Below are 22,698 nucleotides of genomic sequence, written 5' to 3' on the forward strand. Positions count from 1 at the left end.
AGATACGAAGCCCACGCCTATCACAGTAGTACAAGTTTATAGCCCAACCAGCTCCGCAGATGATGAAGAGATTGATGAAATGTATGATGAGATAAAAGAAATTATTCAGATAGTTAAGGGAGACGAAAATTTAACAGTCATGGGTGACTGGAACTTAATAGTAGGAAAAGGAAGAGAAGGAAACGTAGTAGTTGAATATGGAATGGGAGTAAGGAATGAAAGAGGAAGTCGCCTGGTAGAATTTTGCAAAGAGCATAACTTAATCATAGATAAACCTGGTTCAAGAATCATAAAAGAAGGTTGTATACATGGAAGAAGCCTGGAGATACTGGAAGGTCTCATATAGATTATATAATGGTAAGACAGAGATTCAGGAACCAGGTTTTAAATTGTAAGACATTTCCAGGGGAAGATGTGAACTCTGACCACAATCTATTGGTTTAGAACTGCCGATTAAAACTCAAGAAACTGCACAAAGTTGGGACCTTCAGAGCTGAGCAGAGCTTCAGGGAGAGCATTAGGGAACGATTGAAAATACTAGGGGAAAGAAATACAGTATAAGAAGAATGGATAGCTTTGAGAGATGAAGTAGTGAAGGTAGCAGAGAGTCAAGTAGGTAAAAAGACGAGGGCTAATAGAAATACGCAGGTAACAGAAGAAATATGGACTTTAATTGAAGAAAGGAAAAAATATAAAAATGCAGTAAATGAAGCAGGCAAGAAGAGATAGACAGGAAGTGCGGGCTAAGCAGGGATGGCTAGAGGACAAATGTAATGATGTAGAGGCGCATATCACTAGGGGTAAGAAAGATACTGCCTCCAGGAAAATTAAAGATTGAAAATTTTCTCCAAAAAAGAGGACCACTTGCATGAATATCAAGAGCTCAGATGGAAACCCAGTTCTAAGCAAAGAAGGGAAAGTAGAAAGGTGGAAGGAGTATATAGAGGGTCTATACAAGGGCGATGTTCTTGAGGACAATATTATAGAAATGGAAGAGAATATACACGAAGATGAAATAGAAGATATGATACTGCATGAAGAGTTTGACAGAGCACTGAAAGACCTAAGTCAAAACAAGGCCCCGGGAGTAGGCAACGTTCCATTAGAACTACTGACAGCTTTGGGAGAGCCAGCCCTGACAAAACTCTACCATCTGGTGAGCAAGACGTATGAGACAGGCGAAATACCCTCAGATTTCAAGAAGAATATAATAATTCCAATCCCAAAGAAAGCAGGTGTTGACAGATGTGAAAATTACCGAACTATCAGTTTAATAAGCCACGGCTGCAAAATACTAACAGAAATTCTTTACAGACGAATGGAAAACTGGCAGAAGCCGAACTCGGAAAGATCAGTTTGGATTCCGTAGAAATGTTGGAACACATGAAGCAATACTGACACTACGACTTATATTAGAAAATAGATTAAGGAAATGCAAAACTAGCATTTGTAGACTCAGAGGAAGCTTTTGACAATGTTGATTGGAATACTCTATTTCAAATTCTGAAGGCGGCAGGGGTAAAAGACAGGGAGCGAAAGGCTATTTACAAATTGTACAGAAACCAGATGGCAGTTATAAGAGTTTAGGGGCATGAAAGGGAAGCAGTGTTTGGGAAAGGAGTGAGACCGGGTTGTACCCTATCTCCGATGTTATTCAATCTGTATATTGAGCAAGCAATAAAGGAAACAAAAGAAAAATTCGGAGTAGGTATTAAAATCCATGGAGAAGTAATAAAAACTTTGAGGTTCGCCGATGACATTGTAATTGTGTCAGAGATAGCAAAGACTTGGAAGAGCAGCTGAACGGAAAGGACAGTGTCTTGAAAGGAGGATATAACACGAAAATCAACAAAAGGAAAACGAGGGTAATGGAATGTAGTCGAATTAAGTCGTGTGATGCTGAGGGAACGAGATTAGGAAATGAGACGCTTAAAGTAGTAACCGAGTTTTACTATTTGGGGAGCAAAATAACTGATGATGGTCGAAGTAGGGAGGGTATAAATTGTAGACTAGCAAAGGCAAGAAAAGCGTTTCTGAAGAAGAGAAATTTGTTAACATCGAATATAGATTTAAGTGTCAGGAACTCGTTTCTGAAAGTATTTGTGTGGATTGTAGCCATGTATGGAAGTGAAACATGGACGATAAATAGTTTGGACAAGAAGAGAATAGAAACTTTCAAAATGTGGTGCTACAGAAAAATGCTGAACATTAGATGGGTAGATCGCATAACAAATGAGGAGGTACTGAATAGAATTAAGAGCAATTTGTGGTACAACGTGACTAGAAGAAGGGATCGGTTGTTAGGGCATATTCTGAGGCATCAAGGGATCACCAATTTAGAATTGGAGGGCAGCGTGGAGGGTAAAAATCGTAGAGGGAGACCAAGAAATGAATACACTAAACAGATTCAGAAGGTTGTAGGTTTCAGTAGGTACTGGGAGATGAAGAAGCTTGCACAGGATGGAGTAGCATGGAGAGCTGCATCGAACCAGTCTCTGGCTGAAGACCACAACAACAACACATGGAGTATGGGCTCAGTTGTGCAACTGGGTTCGTAATTTCCAGTCACAGAGGACGCAGTTCGTAGTAATTGATGGAAAGTCATCGAGGAGACCCGAAGTAATATCTGGAGTTCCCCAGGGAAGTGTTACAGTCCCTTTGCTGTTCGAGATCTACATAAACGGTTTAGGAGACAATTTGAGTAGCCCCCTCAGATTGTTTTCGGATGATGCTATCATTTACCGTCATGGGAAGTCATGAAATGATCAAAACAAATTGAAAGACGATTTAGACAAGATACCTGTATGGTGCGAGGAGTGGCATTTAGATCTAAATGCTGAAAAATGTGAAGTTATCTGAGTACTAAGAGAAATTCGCTAAATCTCGATTACGGGATTGAACACAGAAATCTAAAGACCATAATTTCAGCTAAATCGTTGGAGATTACAATTACGAATAACTTCAAATCGAACTATCGGACAGATAAGGTTGTGGCAAAAGCAAACCGAAGACTGCAATTTACTGACAGAAAACTTAGAAAATACGACAGGAATACTAAAGAGACTGCTTACACTACGGCTATAAGCTCTCTTCTGCGGCACTGCTACGCAGTGTCGATCCACATCAGATAGGGTAGACGGAAGACACCGCAGAAGCTCAAAGAATTCCAGCCATGAAACAGGGGAGAGAGAGCTACGGTAATTTGGATGGTAATCGTTAAAACAAAGGAGTTTTTCGTTGTAGCAGGATCTTATCATGAAATTTCAATCACCAACTTCCTCGTCAGAGTGAAAATATTTTGTTGGCATCCATGTACATAGGGAGGAATGATTTTCATAATGAAATAACGGAAATCGGAACTGGCACTCGAGTAGTTCAAGAGTGGAACTTTAGAAAAGTAGCTTGAAAGTGGTTCTGTGAGGCCTCTGTCAGACAATTAATTGTGAATTGCAGAGTAATCATGTAGGTGTAGATGCTCTCAATATCTGTCAGTGTTGTTCCCACAAACCGTATTCACAGTTTTGGGTAATGAATTGTCTTTACGTTTTAGTTTTATCTTTGCACTTATCAGCATAATGGAAGCCTGTTGCACTACACGGAAAATGGCGGACATGATCTTCTGTTTCGGTTGGGCAAATGAATGCAACCGGGGAGTCCGTGTCCTGTACGTCGAAAAATGTCCGGAACGCAGGGTACCATTCATCCGTCTATTCCAGCGACCAGCACTCTCTGGTCCCGTAGCTCCAAAACGGCGTACCGTGACAGACGTCACACCATTCGCACTTCTGTTGTGCAGGGACGAGTACTGAAACGTATAGAAGAAGATCCTGGAACTAATGTATGTAGAATTACAGTATCGGTCTGGGTCAGTTATCGCCTTGTCTTGGCGACCCTGCGTGACCATTTGCCACACACATATGTACGGAATGTGTAACACCTTCGGCCACAAGATCAGCGTACCAGAATTGATCTGCCAATGGGTGTTGCAAAGATGTATTAAAGATCCACTATTAACATCAAAGATAACATCCACGGACGAGGCTGATTAAAGGCTAGTGGGGATCGTTAATTTCCATAATTAACATGTGTGGACTGATGTGAATCCACAAGCAGCTGAAGAAGGAACACATCAACGCCGATTTTCAGTTAATGTACGAGCAACAATTATTGCCGCCAGACTAATATTAATTTACATACTCCAAACAGGTTGTCTAGTGGAAGATGTCGACAATTCCTCTCAAGCGACTCTCCTGTCCTGATAGAGGGGGTGCCATTCGAACAACGCTTGGAGATGTGGTTCATACACATACATGACCGATAACACCTCACACTGACATTTAATTGGCAGTTGATTAGTTGAGGAGGTCCCGTACGTTAGCCAGTTCGTTCCCCGACGTTAATCACTTGGATTTTTGGTTATTGGGATACTTGAAATCTGTGAACTGTGCAAGGCCCATTGATGATGAACAAACACTACAGAAACGCCTCATCAGTGCCTGACAGATCGTCCGTGACCAACCTGGTTTTTTTTTAGGGAGTACATGATTTTCTGAGACGTCGGACCCATCCATGCTATACTATGAGTGGACACCATATTCAGCATCGCCTTTAGGGATGTGTCACAAGTGAAGGTGCTCTCTAATAGCAAACCGATTGGATTAGAAGCTCTGCTGTTTTACAGTAAGAGATTAATGTGTTCTCATTTGTTTACACACTTGTTAACTGCATCTTGTAGGTCGTTTGCAACAGAAAAGAGCTTGATATAGATTAGATGTTTTCACAGAAGCGAAGATGAACAAATGCTCATAGCTCTTAAGGTATGCATTTTAGGGTCAATTTTTACTGGACATTTTGAGCAGAACTACACACCTATCGAAATATGAAATACTTTTTTTTAACACTCTGTGCATGCACACGTACGTAGTATTAACGAAAATAATAACATGACTGTAAAACAAAACAAAAATAACAACTAAAGAACGGCAGTAGCTCAGTGTTTCGCGTGTCACTTTAGCAGCCCAACTTTTGAGTGACGTTGCTATGATGTACGGTATTTTGGCGAGCAAGTTCTCATGCTAACAACCCATCTTGCCGTTAAGTGACAGTCAGCGGATATCCTATGCTTGAAACTAAAATGGTGCGAAAAAAGCGGTTTTCGATCAAAATAATAGAAACTTTGCAAGACATGAGGAAGGTGCCAAGTTGTGAAATATCTCATGATCCTGTGGGACCAATGTGGTTCGAACACTGCATTACAGAATGGATGATTGGCTTGATGGTCAGAAGTGTATTCATACACTGTGTCCCAGGAAGAATGGCCGGTATCAGGGAAATGACGGGAACGACATTGGAGGCAAAAAAGCACAGTAAACAAGGACTTAAGAATTGTGAGCACTTCTTCAATAGAAGAGGTGTGTTTTGCAGTATCGAAGATAAGGTAGTGATAATAGATCTTGAGGTATGCAATTTAGAGCCCGTGTTTAATAGTCATTTCGTTCTTGCTTTACTCAATATTACCGCCTTTTCAAAACATGGCAACCAAAGAGTTTGCTTTAGAAGAAATTTGCTTCACAGTATTGAAGGTGAAGGCGTGCTTATAGTTTTTAATCTATGCATTTTAGACCCCATGTCTACTAGACTTTTAATACAGTTCCTAACATATTGCTCGATATTGGCCATTCCTGCTGGGACGCCTTGTATGATGAGTAATGTTATGGTACTGTTAGTGTGACGTAACGCCAGATTTCATCAGTTATACTGGTTGGCGAGTGGTAGCGCGAAACTTTCTCGGCAACACACAGTCAGGTTTTTCGTTGGGTGAGGAATCTGGAGAACGTACCGGCTACAGCAATAGTCGAACGCCCTCTTCATCTGGTTAGTGCAGCACGGCACAGGTAACATGTGTTATCTTGTTGAAACAGAACATAATGGAGACGGACACCAGGCGTAACTTGTCAGAAATGTAACTGATGTTGCCCAAATGAACGTCTATGTGAACCATAGGTGTACACAATGGAAGCTCATACCATCACGCTATGTGCTGAGTAAGTATGACGATAGCAAATATAGACTGACAGTTTCTTCAAACCTACACACAAACACACACAGATACGTATATATTGATGCTGCACGCAATATCGGGACTAGTTCGGAAAGGCGGCGTGGGTACCACTGCTAGGTCCATCGTTTATACTGGGCACACCATTGTCGGCGCCCTACTCTGCTGCCGCATCAAAGGAAACCGCGACTATGGTCGATGTGCTGTCAGCACGTGGCGCTTTAGGCGTCACCACCTTGTACGTGTCTGTACTTGTCTTGCTGCATACAAGCCCAATTCCTGACACAAAGTGCGTGACACAGCTGTAGGATCTTCCATGGCCGACTAACAAGACTGGGCGAGGTTGCCATCAGTGGACCGATTCCATAGATGGACGAGTGCTATGTTTTTGTTTCGTCGACAGCTGCTGCCATCTAGTTATGCTTAACTGACTTGCCAGTTAGGAAACCAGCCGCCGTCTTAGTTTGAAAGTTGTAGGCTACAGCGAAGATTTGAAGTAAACGCATGAAGAAAATTATGTAATTTGACGGGTTCAGATTGGATTGGATTGTGATAACATCGCTTATTTGAGGTCTACTTGGTGTGTACCATTGGTATGTGTGTCTTACTTACTTTTCATGGACATATTTAGATTTGTATTATTTGCCATAAGTATCTATCTAAAAAATGGTTCAAATGGCTCTGAGCACTATGGGACTCAACTGCTGTGGTCATAAGTCCCCTAGAACTTAGAACTACTTAAACCTAACTAACCTAAGGACAGCACACAACACCCAGCCATCACGAGGCAGAGAAAATCCCTGACCCCGCCGGGAATCGAACCCGGGAACCCGGGCGTGGGAAGCGAGAACGCTACCGCACGACCACGAGATGCGGGCTAAGTATCTATCTAATAGAGTGTACAGCAGACGCTACAGTGTTGCAGCTATTGAACCACTGGTCGTGATTCATGGAAACACCGTAAAATTACTTAAGACCATCGTCTGTATAAAGGGTATTATTTATTTATTATTTTATTGGCAAGAAAGACGTTCAAGGACCATTTCTGTTCCTCTCATAGGCACATAAATATGCTTCACGGTACAAATATTGCATTTTATAGACAATAAAAACAATCAAATATTTAACAAAAGATATAAAATCATGCTGGTACATCACAATTGTTTTAGTAAGTTGAGTTAAAAACATTGGTTAGCTGTATTTAGTACTACAACCTTTCTGTCACACGCACTTTTGAAATACGTTGGAACGAAAAGCAAGTCTATTTTGCAGTTAGCAGTCGCATATTTAAATTCAGATGGTTTTAAAGTTTACCAGACAGAAGCCCAATAAAGTTTTTAGAGCTATGAAACTCATTTTATGATTGTTTAAAGTATATTTGAACTATTGTTTTTCAGTTTTCAAATCGCCAAAAGGAGTTAAATATAGGAAATGGAAGGAAGAGAATGAGCAGCGAACACTTGATGCTGTGCGAAATAATGATCTCGGTTTGAATGCTGCTACGAAGCAGTATTGCGTTCCCAAAGCAACTCTCAAACGTCATCTGGATGGATAAGATTGGTTTGCTTTGCGAATAAAAAAAGTAATCGACAGTGTTTGTGACTTATCTTCTGAAGTGGAGCATTTATATGTCAACATGTGATGCAATCAGAAGAGCGCATGTTTTCCAGCACGCGTAAGATCTTACGAATGATAGCATTCGAAGTTGCCAGAAGAAACAATATACCACCTAGATTTCACCGTGAGAAAAAGATGTCCACAAGAAATGTTACTATAATTTTATGAAGCAGTGTCTCGTTGAGACAGCCAGGGGCCATATCATGGCTCGTGCCACTGGTTCCAACGAAGTGAGAGGTGAGGAACTTTTCTGACATTCTCACGAAGACAGTCGATGAGAACATGTTTGAAGGACCTGCAGTTTTTAATGTCGATGAAACTGGACTTTAGCTGTACAGAAAAAGACAAGGAAAGTAACTGCTAAGAGAGGGAAAAAAGAAATTCGATCGATCTCAACCGGAGAACGTTGTGTTATATCTGCTGTTGTTTTTGGCCTCAATTCTGCTGAACAATACGTACCGCCGATGTTGATCTTTGACCGAGTTCGTGGTAAACATGAGCTGAAGTATGGTGCACCTCTTGGGACTTTTCATTTCAGATAGCGGATACATAAACAAAGAATTATTTGTGAAATATCTGGAACATCTTATGGCTAATGTAAAACCTGTGAAGGATCATACGAATCTTATTCTGCTTGATGGCCATGCAACCCATACAAAAAATCCCGAAGCACTACATCTACCTCGAGAGACAGAATGACATTGCTTTATCTTTTAGGGCATACCGCAGCCTTTAGACGTGTCTTTCTGCAAATCCGGCGAGCTCCCACTTTCAGTAATTTTTGGAAAAGCATATGGGAGGGCAGGAACTATAAAGACGGCAACTAAAGGACTTGGTCGTTATGGGGTCCGTTCAGTAGTCAGATATGTTTTTCAGGGTCGTCACTTTTATGTCTGTAATGCAGCTCACTCTGACCCATCCAGTGAGGAGTTACCAGTAGTGGGAGAGATTGCTACTTCACCACCAACAGAGATGGAGGAGGTGTTTGGTTCAACGCATGGCTAGAAACCCAGCTAGACCATCAACGACCACAAAGGAAATTGGAAAAATTACCGTTGGACCCAGTTATTTTTTTTTGTTCCATTTAGCAAGCACGTCTCCCATTCCAAAATTGTCACGTCAGTGAAGACCAGGTCAAGAAAAGGCACACTGAAAGCTTTAATACTAACAAGTTCTCCATAGAATGATCAATTACAATGAAGCGCTTAACCTTCCGCTAACCTTAAGAGAGAGCTGCCTATAGTGAGTCAAAGGAAACAAATGGAAAACACGGACAACAATGATTGGTTTTGTCATTTCAAAATCGATCAGTGGAAGTCATGATTCAGTGCATGGTATATAGGAAGTCGGTGTATGAAAGCTGCGGTTGAGATAGGAAGAACACTAAAAGTTACTTTTGTTTTAATAGCAAATTGACTATATCCCTGTGTTACGGAAAAGAGTATGAACTGCCTCATAGTCTTTCAACAACTATACGCAATGGCAATTGTTTTATAAAGTAGACTAAATTTTACTTAATTTCATAATAATGCCAGTTTAGAATCGTACTACACTTCAACGTCTGTCTAATTTACTCCTTTTTATGTTCAAAATCAATATTCATCGTTCGCATTGAAATTTATTTCCACTTAATCACTGTGCGGCCATATTCAAATCCATCAGGGCGTAGTATTCTCGAATGAGGTGTTTAATCACGAAATTTCGCATATACCTCATGGAATTCAACTGGTCCATTGATGGAAATGTGTATTCACGAGAAAACCTTTAGGTAAAATAATTCAGCACTTGTTTTTGATGGTGTTAAATGTATTTCAGGAATAACCGTTTGCGCTGTGATGTAGATTACCTGAACAACTTTGGCATTTCATTATCACAACATTTGAATCATAGGATTTCTTTCCTTTGTGACAAAAATTAACTCGTCCATTGATGGCAACTTTACCCTGTCTGTCCTCTCGAGCCCTGAGATCCTCCACAGTGTTGATTATAAACATCCTGAATATATAGATTCCTATTTGGTCTCAGATTCGTAGGATCCCGACTAATGCGAGCAGGAATATCGTGTTCTGACCGCTTAATGTTTCTCATTCTTGTACGATATCGTCGCAGACAAAGAACATTCAAATGTGATTTTTGAATAAGATACGCATCATGTAATTTTCCTTATTGCATGTAACGTGAGGACTTCAAATGTGTGTGAAATCTTATGGGACTTCACTGCTAAGGTCATCAGTCCCTCAGCTTACACACTATTGAACCTAAATTATCCTAAGGACAAAGACACACACCCATGCCCGAGGGAGGACTCGAACCTCCGCCGGGACTAGCAGCGCAGTCCATGACACACGTAACGTAGATAGTGTTGGTCCTACGTGCACTGTGCTGTTGTGATGGAATGATAATCATTTGCATATTCAGGCCTGTAGTACAGTTAGTGGCAGTTTGACTTTCGTTGCATCCAGCTTTCACTATAGATTCAGCGCACCGTTGAGGGCTCAAAAGAAGGACTAAAATGTCTTCCATTTGTTAATCTTTATTTTCTGCAAATGAAAAACTGTCGAAAACTGGTTTGGAACGATGTAATACCCGGATGTCACGTAGCCCACAGTAAGATATTCCAAAATACTGCATTAAGCAGGCTATTCCAGCTTCTCAATAATTCTTGTACTGGTGGTCCTTGACCCCTGTTAGTAAGCGACTTTTATTTGGGGGGGGGGGGATGCATGACGAGGACAGTGTTCAGGTCCTTTGCAGTAACCTTTCTTGCCAGGCATAGTGGCTTCACTGCAAAGTTTCTAATCTTCACTATTTGACCCATATATACAGCTGCTCGCGTTATTCTGACCGGTACTTAATAGATACACCTCTTGCAGCCAGCTACAGCTGTATCTGGGTATGCCATTTTGAGTTTTGTAAGTTGTCGATGTGCTCGTCGGAGAGAGAGCTATGAAAAAATGTTTGTTCTTGTTGTGGCACAGTATTTACCTCTGCGCAGTCTGATACAATCTTCGTTGAAGTGTGGTGGGTGATGGACGTATTCAGCAGTGCTATGTTAACTTGTGGTTGTGTGTGTCAGATGAAGGAAGATTTATTATAAAGGACAGCAAGGATGAATATGTTGTATATATTTGAAGGTGAAAGAAATCTAAAATTTGAACAAAGTTTTTATTTTTGAGGAGAAGAAGTTTGAGGTAAGATTGCAACACTGCGCCAGTAGTTCGTCGAAATGATTGCCGTCGGCTAGTTAACTTTGTTCACTTGCTCAGAGCTAAGAGAAAGCCCCCCCCCCCCCCCTATTTCTCTACATCATACACTCAGATATCAAATGATTATGCTGTTTGATTTTTATAGAAATTGTCTGTTAACACTGTACCCTTTTTAAATCATTGTTCACTTTGCTAAGCATAGTGTTGTTCGGACCAATGTTATGTGCGACTGTCAGGCGAAATTTTACTCTGTCCTTTTGAATACATAATCTGTTAAAAAATCGTTGTCTTGGAATATCATTTGATAAGAACTGTCACTCTCCCCATCACACTGTTTCTCATTACGCATGGCCAAATTGCACCGTATGGTATACAACTGTTTGTATATTGTTTGGAAATATTATTTAAAAATAAAACTCTAGCTTAGCCGCTTCCTGCTTGCTATTTGGTGTTGGCTTTCGAGAAATCTGCAGCAGCGTTGTGAAAACACGAAGTAAGTGGAAATTTTAATTAGGGCCGGATTATCGTTTCCAAATTAGGTTCTGTTTAGTCAAAGGTTAGCATAAGAGTTTAAGTTGGTGGGTACGAAGGTTTGCCTATAGACAGATTTTTTACAGAGTGAGAGGTAAATTTGGGCCAAGTTTCATACACATTCATATAGTGCGGAGCTTACACAATTTCTTCCAACTGTCTAAGTTGACAAAAGTTATGGAATAGGGATATGCACATATACAGAGAGCGGTAGCATCGCGGACACAACGTATAAAAGGGCAGTGCATTGGTGGGCCTCTCACTTGTGCTCAGGTGATTCACGTGGCAAAGTTTTCCACGTGATTATGGTCGCCGACGGGAATTAACACACTTTTCAAAGCGAAATGTAGTTTGAGCTAGACGCATGCGACATACAATTTCGGAAATCGTCAGAGAATTCCATATCTCTAGATCCAAAGTGCCAATAGTGATCCGAGAATACAAAATTTCAGGCACTACCTCTCACCACAAATAACGCACTTTACGAGCGAGAGCAGCGGCGTTTGGGTAGTGTTGTCAGTGGTAACAGAGAAGCAACAAATAACCGCAGAAATCAATGTGGGATGTACGACGAAAGTATCTGTTACTACAGTAGGACCATTTGCTAACAGCATGACATCGCCTGAAACGCTTCTCCAGGCCTCGTGAGTATCCTAGATGACTCGAAACCTGTGGTCTGTTCAGATGACTCCCGATTCTAGTAGGAAAGAGCTGATGGTAGGATGCGAATGTGGTGCAGACCCTACGAAGCCACTGACAACATCTCACTGGATTTGAACGCGGCTGTGTAAAGAGCTACGGAAGAGTTGGGAGTAATGTAGCGACAGTACGCGACTGATGGGAGCTTTTGTCACGAGAGTGTTCGGTCGCAAGAAGAACGGGCACCAGACGGCCACGTGGCATTACCAAGAGGGAATACCATCTTATTCAGTGTCCTGCTCTGGCGTATTGCACTGCATCTGCAAGAGCAATCTGAGCGGCGGTTGGCATCAAAAATGGTTCAAATGGCTCTGAGCACTATGCGACTTAACTTCTAAGGTCATCAGTCCCCTAGAACTTAGAACTACTTAAACCTAACTAACCTAAGGACATCACACACATCCATGCCCGAGGCAGGATTCGAACCTGCGACCGTAGCGGTCACGCGGTTCCAGACTGTAGCGCCTTTAACCGCTTGGCCACACCGGCCGGCGGTTGGCATCACAGTGAGACAGTGAACAGTTACAAATCTGTAACTACAAGGACGGCTCCGAGCTGGACAACGTGTAGCGTTCATTCCTCTAACCCCACGCAACCACCATTAGCAACAGTGGTGGCATCCACCGAAAGCTCATTTGCAGGGAAGGATGGAGGTCTGCTGCGTTTTTTGATGGAAGCTGATTCTGGCTCAGTGCCAGTGACGGCCGTGTGTAGGCTAGAAGGAGGCCAGGTGAGGGTCTGCAACCAAGCTGCCTCCGTGCTAGACACAATGGTCATGGTATGTGGTGCGATTTCTTAAGACAGTAGGAACTCTCTCATGGTTATCCCACGCACCCTGACTGCAAAATTGTACTACCTGCTGTGCTGCCGTTCATGAACAGCACACCAGGGATGTTTTCCAGCAGGATAACCCTCGCCCATATATTGCGGTTATAGCCCCACGTGCTCTAAATAGTGTCAACTTGTTGCCTTGGCCTACTCAGTCACCAGATTTTTATCCATATACGGGACATCATCGGAGTACAACTAGAGCGTCAGCCACGACAGGAATGTACCGTCGCCGCATTGACCGACCAAGTGCAACAGTCTTGGTACTCCATCCCAAAAACTCTCATCCGGCACCTGTACAACACACTGAATGCACGTTTTCGTGCTTGTCTTCAACAGTATGGGGGTTACACCGGTTATTAATGTACCAGCATTTAACATTTGGAGTATGTTAGCTAGACAAATGTATTCCCGGAACTTTATTACTCTACGTTAATTATCTTTTGGTGCTGCGATTTTTTCCCGTCAGTGTAGAACGAAACGTAGTGGCTCTATTACAATTTATTAAGTGGCAAGAAAAGCCCATCTTGTGTATTGAAGGTTCCGTGTGCTACGTTATATATTGTATAACGCCCGTCACTGATGGTGCTACAGATCACTACTGAGTATATTTTCATTAGTCAATCTCTCTAATGAATGGAAAGTATTTCGAAACTCAGAGACAGTGATTTAGATTCAAATATTTGACACATATCTTTTAGCCTATTAGGTGTAAAGAACACAAAGTCGAGGTGCTCGTGAAATATATGTGGACGATGGTTCGAAGAATACTCACGTCACTGTGGTACCTGGCAAGCCCATTGAGGAACTGCAGCTGGTCCACATTGGCTGGCAGAACCCTATATACTCGGTAGTCGTCGTAGCGCAACTTCTCTCCAGCAGCCAGCGCAAGACCAGCCACCAGGAACAGCAGGATTCCTCGCATCATCCTGGAACTGAATCCCAGGGCTATTGTTCAGGTGCAAACTATCATCGCAGAGCATCTGTGTACTTTACCGAAGAGACTATCTAAGCAGCTGGAAGGGATGCTGGTCTTAATAAAAATTGTTTTTATTTTTTAATTTTTTTAAATTCGGCGACGTTTTTTATTCACAACAAAGAAGCTTAACCATTGAACGGCCACCTGCCTATTGCACAGGAAATATTTTTAAAGTGCACTTTGAGGAAGAAATTATGACAAAATCCCCTCAACAAGATGGATGATTGATTTTATGGGATAAACATGCTGACGAAGGTTTTATGTTGTATTATAGTAATAATACTGAAAGCGACCAGTTCCTCTGGGATCAAAACAGTTTGAAGCACACGATACAGTTTACTGGACAATGCACTGAGAAGGACACTTTACCTTTTCTGGACCACAAAGTGACCGTAAAAAGCGGAAATATTGACTTCGGTATTTAACGAAAGCCAAGTATGACAGGTCTCGTTATAAACAGGCAGTCATGTCACCGATGAAATATAAATCCGCGACATTCCCAGACATTTAAATTGTATGCATAAAATGCCCCTTACAAGTGAAGCTTAAATGCCTGAATATGAGGTTAAGCGGTAGATGACGTATCAGAACCGTTACGATCCAGAATTTGTTTACTCAGTTAATAAAAGTGTATTAAAAAAGAAAAATCTTCTTTCTTATAGGGGATGAGAAGCAGCTTTTATAACGCTTAGTTCAGCCGAGCAGACAAAGGGATTCTGTATTTTTTGTAGAATACTATATCTGGGTACAGTATTCGAAACAGTAGGCATACGTATGAGACCTAACAACATTATTTTACTTTTTCGGGTCTACATAGAAAACTCAGGCCAAGGTAAAGCGGTGGTAAATAAATATAGTTAAGTGGGGTATACTACATTACGTGCAATGATTCCTATAAAAATATGTGGATCAAACCGGTAGCTCATTTCGAATAAGATTACAGGTACAGTTTAATTTAAATAATCCCCGATCTGCAGTAACAGCGCACTTACACGAAGAGGAAAACAGCATCACAAGCCCTTCAGAAAATTTAAAAATATTAATAAAAAAGTCATATTTTGTTTCCGGCATTAGAAGAAGTAGAAACTTTTAGACACAAAAAAGGAACTGCACAGTTCACGTTGAATAACCAATTAGGATTAAATAATTTAATTATATAGATAAAAGATCTACTCACCAAGCGGCGGCAGAACACGCACATTCAAGAAGGTTGTAATTAGGCATGATTTCGGAGTTAGTGGCTCCTTCTTCGGGCAGAAGTGTTGAAGGGAAAGGAAGAGTGGTGAAGGAAAATGACTGGAGAGGTCTAGTAGAAGAGGTAGATTTCGGGAAAGGCACCCAGAACCACGGGTCAAGGGAGAGTTACCGCACGGGATGAGAAGGAAAGATTGATTCTTGGGGTACTGCATCGGACGAGATTTGAAAACATGAGAGCAATTAGGATTAAAGCAGCATAGCAATCTGATTAATTTTGACTGATTTATAAGATCAGGTGTTAGGAAATAATAAAATTCTGTATTATTATCGCTTTTTAAGCCAGAAACCCAAAGCTCCTAGTCATGTGTATATGACGTCACACTGTCCATGTGGACAGTTTCCGTTCCGTCAGCCGACTAATCTCTCTTAGTCGCTCGTGCGGGCTGCTTTTACTTTGCCCAACTCCACGTTGCCCTGCCGTCACACAAGTAAGACACTGCCACAGTAATTAGCACTGTGCCGCGGGAATTTTAGCGTCCTCTCACTATAATATATATTTCCTTTTACTTTTTAGATGTATGCCAATATTGAACCATACGCGGCTTGGCGGGGTCGGTAGTCTGCGGTTTTGTGAACGCTATCGTTCAGTCTGCCTACCTCGGTAGGATTCTTACCAATGTCCCTTCACTCTGTGGTAGCAGATACGTGCTAAGCATCATAAAGCAGCGTTGGTGAAACCACCACCTAATACCTACCACACAGAGGCTGCGCAACTCTAGTTGAAAGTCCGTTCCTTAAAGTTCATGATTAAAAAATCGGGCGTTTGTGATCTTCAGTTTGCTTGCAGAAAAGCTTTTAAAATAAGATTAACTCTGCTTATTATTCATACTGAAACACATGAAATGGCTACCAAGTCCGCATTTAATATGGTAAAACGTTATCATCCAAAGTTCACTGTCTGTATAGCAAATATTCACTCGAAAAGTAGCCAAATTTTAGTAAGTCTGATCCGACTAATTCTCACGTTCTATCAGTCACAGACCCTCAACTACTCGCGAGTTAAGCATTTCGTCGTTTCAGTGGTATTCTTCGTAAGAGGTTCTCTTCAAAATATTCCGAACAGAGCACGGAAGACGCCACGCGGATTTGTTTCTACGACCAGGAAATTCACACGCTCATATCTCTCAAACTATTTAATTTAGAAACACCAAACTTTCATTAAAATGTTCGTAACTCCAGTCGCTTCAGTCACGATATATTCGAACCGAAATTAGCTCACTATTCCCTCATCTTACAGAGTATTTTTAAGGAGCGATCTGTATGGCCGAGCGGCTCTAGGTGCTTCAGTCTGGAACCGAGCGACCGCTACGGTCGCAGGTTCGAATCCTGCCTCGGGCATGGATGTGTGTGATGTCCTTAGGTTAGTTAGGTTTAAGTAGTTCTAAGTTCTAGGGAACTGATGACCTCAGAAGTTAAGTCCCATAGTGCTCAGAGCCATTTGAACCATTTAAGGAGCGATCTGACATCGTGTTTTCCTTAGACCGCCTAGCAAGTGATTCTCCTCGAGGTACTCTCTTACATTCCCATTCCTATTTTCACGCAGGAACAGCTTAATTCAGATCGGCTGTTGACATAAATGACCAATCAGAAGTTCCTTCCAGATCATTCTCGTAGGAGATCTTGCCTTAACCAATCACTAATTTCATAGTAATTAATGGCAGCAGAACTTCAAATTCTTGTATTTTATTTAATCAAAATAAACGAAGTTCGAGATATTCTTCAAACTGACAAATAAACTTATTCTGCCTTTAACTTCCATTCTGCCTAATTTTATACAAAAGCAAGCACACACCGACATACTTCACCTAAATCGTGATTGTAACATAACTTTCCCACGGTTCATTTGTACAAGGTTTTACGTAAAACGAAATATTGAATTTTAACCCATGTCCGACATACACTCTCTCAATCATTCTCACGCACTCACCAGGTAAAATATAATCAAATAAAAATTTTGACCGATTTTCGTATTACGTAGTACCCAGTGACTTAAGTTTTAAAAAGAAAATTCTAATTAATTGATTTTTATGCACTGATAACTTTGTAATGGCTTCAAAAGATAATGAAAGTGAATCTGTTGTTGTTTATAACTTGGTTTTGAAAAACAAGCGTAGGTTCTAGGAGTTTTAGGTAATTCTCTTTATCTTCAGAGCTATAATAATTAATAATCTGAAGTTTTGAGAGCATCATTCCATGAATAACAAAAGGCTGTGTACCAAATTTGAACAAAATCGGATAATAACTAATATGGATTATTTAGATTCGTAGGGGGGTATGAATCTTCGCATCGACTGAATGTTACGCTATACAGTTCTCACAACGGGCAGCGTCAGCTGTGCTGTGAGCAAAAGAAAAAAAACATACCCACCCTGCAGCTACCGTACTAAGTTGCCGTACAGCAACGAATGTCATCTCGTAATAACTTGCTGCGTTACGCATGTTTCTCTTACTGTATATTTCACCTATCAGCATTTAGTACTAAATGAATGTCCTAATAGGATGAGCACATCTTAGTTACCTTTCGTTCGCCTCAGTGCTGAAAATATTCACTGAATGGTAAATTTGGACAAGGAGCAATGGGTATGCCTATGACCTTTTAACTTTGTAAGTATGAGTGTATTTTAGACATTCTTTTCTTAATTTTTAAATCCACAAAATGATGACACTGTATAACTTATTGCTCGTTACCATGTAGGATGCACCAGATGATGCGGCTTTAAGCAGCGAAATCAGCTGTCAGCGAAATTCTTCCAAACATCATTTTAGAACTATACCTGTAGAGCACTATTATTGAATGTGATGTCACAAGCATCAGCAGAGATCCTACTGTAAGTTGTCTACACTTTTAACTGGGTGTCTTACAGAATCTCCACACAAAAGACAAAGATTCTGTGACGTTTGGAAAACGAGAAGACAGACACTGTTGGCTGAATGTTTCAGCCATGCCTTGTTAAGATGGATGTATTGATTTAACCCTACTTTAGAAAGTCAAACGCTCTATTTAAAGAACTGATACGACAAATACAATGTACAATCACATTAATGTGATTGCAGTAGTAGTAGCTTTATTCATCCGTAGATCTCTTTTTCCTAGGATATAGGACATGTCAAAGTATTTACAAGCTTAGACCAGTTTAAAATAAGCTAATTAGTATACACATATATTTACAGACTTCTAGTTACAGACATTCACCGAGCAAGGTGGCGCAGTGGTTAGCACACTAGACTCGCATTCGGGAGGACGACGGTTTAATCCCGCTTCCGGCCATCCTGATTTAGGTTTTCCGTGATTTCCCTAAATCACTCCAGGCAAGTGCCGGGATGGTTCCTTTGAAAGGTCACGGCCGACATCCTTCTCCATCCGTCCCTAATCCGATGAGACCGATGCCCTCGCTGCCTGGTCTCCTCCCCCAAACAACCCAACACAACCCAACAGACAGTCATTAGATTTGCTCCTGGTATACAATAGGTTTTTTTACAAATGACTTGTTAAATAATGTAATACCACACTGTTCACTCATATCTCACTATCAGTCACTGCACACACTACACACCCATTGTTTTGTAACACTTCACTTACTACACACACAAACACACACACACACATACACACACAAACACCCACTGTTGTTCTCTGGGCCATTTTCTGTACCACAACTTCCCATTTGCTATCCTGAGAAACTGAGTCAGCATCCCTCCATAATGAGTGAGATACTGAGCTCAGAAAGAGGTGTTTGTATTGTGGTATGCATAGCTTGAGTAGGGAGTGTTTCTAGAATGGAAAAAAAGAAGGAAAAAAATAATGTGAGGGTGTTATGTGGAATGTTGGATGTTTTATAATCATTATTATAATTATTTATTTGTATAACATTTTTTATCAAACCCGCACTATGTTTTATGTAGGTAAAAAATCCTTTAATGGATAAAACGTATTGCATAACAGATACTTTTTAGCTGCCTATTTAAATAAGTGTATTTTTGAAATTTCTTTAATCTCTTTTGGTAATTTATTGCACAGTTTTATTCCTTGGTAGAAAATGTTGTTTTCAGTTTTGTGTTCATTTTTTGGCAAATGTAAGCTGAGTCTATCTCTTGTTGCATGGTCATGGAAAGAGCTGTTTGTGCAGTAATTACCAATGTTATTTTTGATGTGTGCAACTGACTGGTAAATGTATTCATGTGAAGCAGTTAAAATCCCCAGTGTTTTGAACAGATCTTTACGATGAGCTCGACTAGTATTTTTGGTTATTATTCTTATAGCTCTTTTCTGGAGTTTGAAAACTATGCTCATATTTTGAGGGTTTGTTCCCCAAAAGGAATTCCATAGCTAAGAACTGAGTGTACATATGAATAACATGTAACTAAAAGACACTGCATGTTACACACTGATGATAGGAGTCTAAGGGCGTAACATGCTGATAACATTCTGTTTGAAGTACCTTTGTGTGTTCACACCACTTAGACTGAGAATCAATATTCATTTCCAGAAATTTTGCATTTGTTGCACAGTCTGTAGAGGTGCCATCTACATTTAACGTAACAGTATCATTTTTCCTCTTCAAACTGAAATTCATGACATTATTTTTCTTTATGTTCAATGTCACTTTGTTGCTTATTGATCAATCATAACTTCCTTGAGAGTTTCATTTGTGTTCTTGGCAAGGAGTTCTCTTGTTTTCTCAGTGACTATAATATTGCTGTCATCAGCGGAGAGAATTTTTTACCATAAGTAACACTATTGGGAAAGTCATTGATGTATATAAAGCAGTATTGGTCCTAATATGCTACCTTGCGGAACCTCTATATTAATGTATTAATGCATTTTGGTTCTGATAAATGTTTTACTAAATGTTTAGATCTAGTTGAAGTATGTGTTATCTCTACTCTTTGTACCCTATCTGTAGGTATGATCGAAACAAGTTATTAACTACACCTCTTATTCCTAATGCTTGTAATTTATTTAATAGAATCTTGTGGTCGACTGTACCAAACGCTTTACAAAGATCCAAATATATGCCTGTGACAAACTCATCTTTATCAAGAGCATCAAGTGCAACATTCGTGAATTCTACTATGGCTGACTCCGTATTTTTGCCACTTCGGAAACCAAACTGTGATTCGCTTGAAAGATCTGTCTTTCATAATTGCTTCTATTAATTTTGAGAATGCTTATTGCAGGGAAATGGGCTGTAATTTTCCGTCTTCTGCATTTCCTTTCTTGAGCGAAGGTGCTACTTTTGATTGTTTTAACTGCCTCTCGAAATCCTGAACGACCACCTTTTGCCGTACGAACCGTTGGGAGACATGCAGCAAGTCAGCGACGCTCTGGAAGATACCGACAACGACGTGGATCCATGCTGACTCCAGTGATTTGGCCACCTGCACTACGTTTCTCGGTTGAGGATTCATTGCGTGTACAGCCTGGTCGAGGTGGTCCCACAGATTCGCGATTGGGTTTAAATCAGGACAGTTTGGTGACCAGTGGAGTACGGTAAACACACCCTGGTGCTCTTCGAACAATGCGCTCAAACAGCGATCTTTGTGACACTTTGCATTTTCCTGCTGGTAGATGCCACCGTGTCGACAAAATACAAACCGGATGTAGGGGTGGGCATAGTCCCCAAAGATAGATGCATTCCTGTGTTGATCCATTGTCCCTTTCAGAATGGCGAGATCACCCAGGCACTGCTGTGTTCTTCAGTCCATAGCGCTGCCTCCTCCGGCCTGGACCATTTCTACTATTGTAGCAGGATGTTTGTTTTTAGACGTTTCACGCCGTATACGGAAATAGCCATCTGTTGGTTGGAGAATAAAACTTGATTAATCTGAAAGGCCCCCCTGTCGACACTTGGGTGTAAATTCTAGCCTTCGCCGCCGATGAACAGCAGACAATAGTAGTGCACGTGCCAGACGCCTATTGTTGAGGTTCATACACAACAACTTGCAGGTATGTTTAGAAGCCAACAAATTAAAATGGTAAACGGCTTTTCTCTGCCTCGTGATGACTGGGTGTTGTGTGATGTCCTTAGATTAGTTAGGTTTAAGTAGTTCTAGGGGACTGATGACCATAGATGTTAAGTCCCATAGTGCTCAGAGCCATTTGAACCATTTTTTTGGTAAACGGCTCTTTGTAGATTATCTTCATTTTCTTCTAATATTATTTGATCATCTGCATATAGTACCAAGCTCTGAGTAGGTTTTCTACGTAGGTGTTCGAAAGGATTGCAGAGAGACCGCAATTTTTTTTAACGCTGTGTGTTGTTGTTAACTGTTTCGGTAAAGAGCTTCAAAAGAGTAGCTTTGGGAAGCGTCTTTTCTACGTAATCTGTCACAGTAGTTGTCTGTTGACTTTATGAAAAGAATTTTCGTCATTCAAACGCTGTATGCGTTTCTAAGTTAAATTCTTTCCTTTTCTTTACAAGCCATTTTATATTAAAAATACCACCACTGCCGAATCGTCCCCTTCTAAAACTCATTTCTTGTTCTGATAAAATTAAAAGAAATTATATATTTATTATATTGCTACCAGAAATAGGCGAATGCACATAGGTTTAAAATTTCGTAATATTCCGATGTTATTCTCGTAAAACGTGTTTTGGGTTTGAGTTATTTCATATGGTCATGTATAAGAGATACAAACAAATATATGCCGAATGCTTTGCGAGGCTAGGTTTTCTCCTAACTTTCAAATTGTTTTACTATCATTTAGTATTGGGTAAAATTTAAAAAATTACTCTTCACACAATCGTCTTTGACATCAGCGATGGTTCTTACTAAATTTATTTTTTCCTAAATAGAAGAAAGACACCTCTTGGGAACAAGCTGCAAGCTTACATTTGATAACTCTCTGTGGTACTTGGATAACAAATCCAGACTCAGCTTAACCGCGACTGTGGCAATTGCCATTCTCCGCAGCTGCCAGCGTATAGCATTTGTAGTATAGCAATAGGATCACATTTTACATATACTGTACTTCCGTGAATTCACATCTTTCTTTAATCACATATACTCAACACTGAACGTAACAGCTCGGATAAACCGATCACAGACCAAAAAAATCTCCAGACCGAATTATCAGTTACATACTTACTAGGTTGTCTTGTAAGAACGACACCCGGGCGTGAGTAGTGTGTTTCTTATAAGACGTGTAGATCTTGGGAGTGAATACTGAACCTCCGATGAAATGACACTTGCCGTAATGTGTTTATGGTCTTGAAGTAAACTAGAAAGCACTTATGCATTATCAGAAAGCTGTATCTCGTATTTCCCGTAAGTAAGCAATTAAGCGCTCAATCTGACAGTCAGCAGACGATTGCCATATCTGATATAGTTTATGTTTTATAACAGAACGTTGAAAGCCGTCACGTTGCTGCTTATCGCGAATACGGATAAGAACACACTTAAATTTAATGCTTGTAAAGGCAGTTGATTTAAATTTATCCACTTAATTTGTATTTTATTTCGTCTATTTGTCGCATAAATGTTTGTTTTCCCTGTTTCGTGTCGGCAGCAAGGGCGACGCG

At 40.6% G+C, this 22,698-nt stretch overlaps 1 protein-coding gene across 2 annotated transcripts in view; it reads right to left on the bottom strand.

Moving 5' to 3' along the window:
- The window catches only part of LOC124607364 (zinc carboxypeptidase-like), a 117,212-nt gene extending 94,844 nt beyond the window's left edge, over nucleotides 1-22,368 (bottom strand). For both annotated transcript variants that reach the window (XM_047139673.1, XM_047139672.1), the window contains exons 1-2: nucleotides 22,266-22,368; nucleotides 13,715-13,874 (exon numbers count right to left, since the gene is read on the bottom strand). In XM_047139673.1, coding sequence (XP_046995629.1) covers nucleotides 13,715-13,867 — 153 coding nt within the window. In that variant the 5' untranslated portion in view covers nucleotides 13,868-13,874; nucleotides 22,266-22,368. The remainder of the gene's footprint in view (nucleotides 1-13,714; nucleotides 13,875-22,265) is intronic.
- Between the last annotated feature and the right edge of the window lie 330 nt (nucleotides 22,369-22,698).

Source organism: Schistocerca americana, chromosome 3, assembly GCF_021461395.2.
Source record: "Schistocerca americana isolate TAMUIC-IGC-003095 chromosome 3, iqSchAmer2.1, whole genome shotgun sequence".
Classification (NCBI taxonomy): domain Eukaryota; kingdom Metazoa; phylum Arthropoda; class Insecta; order Orthoptera; family Acrididae; genus Schistocerca; species Schistocerca americana.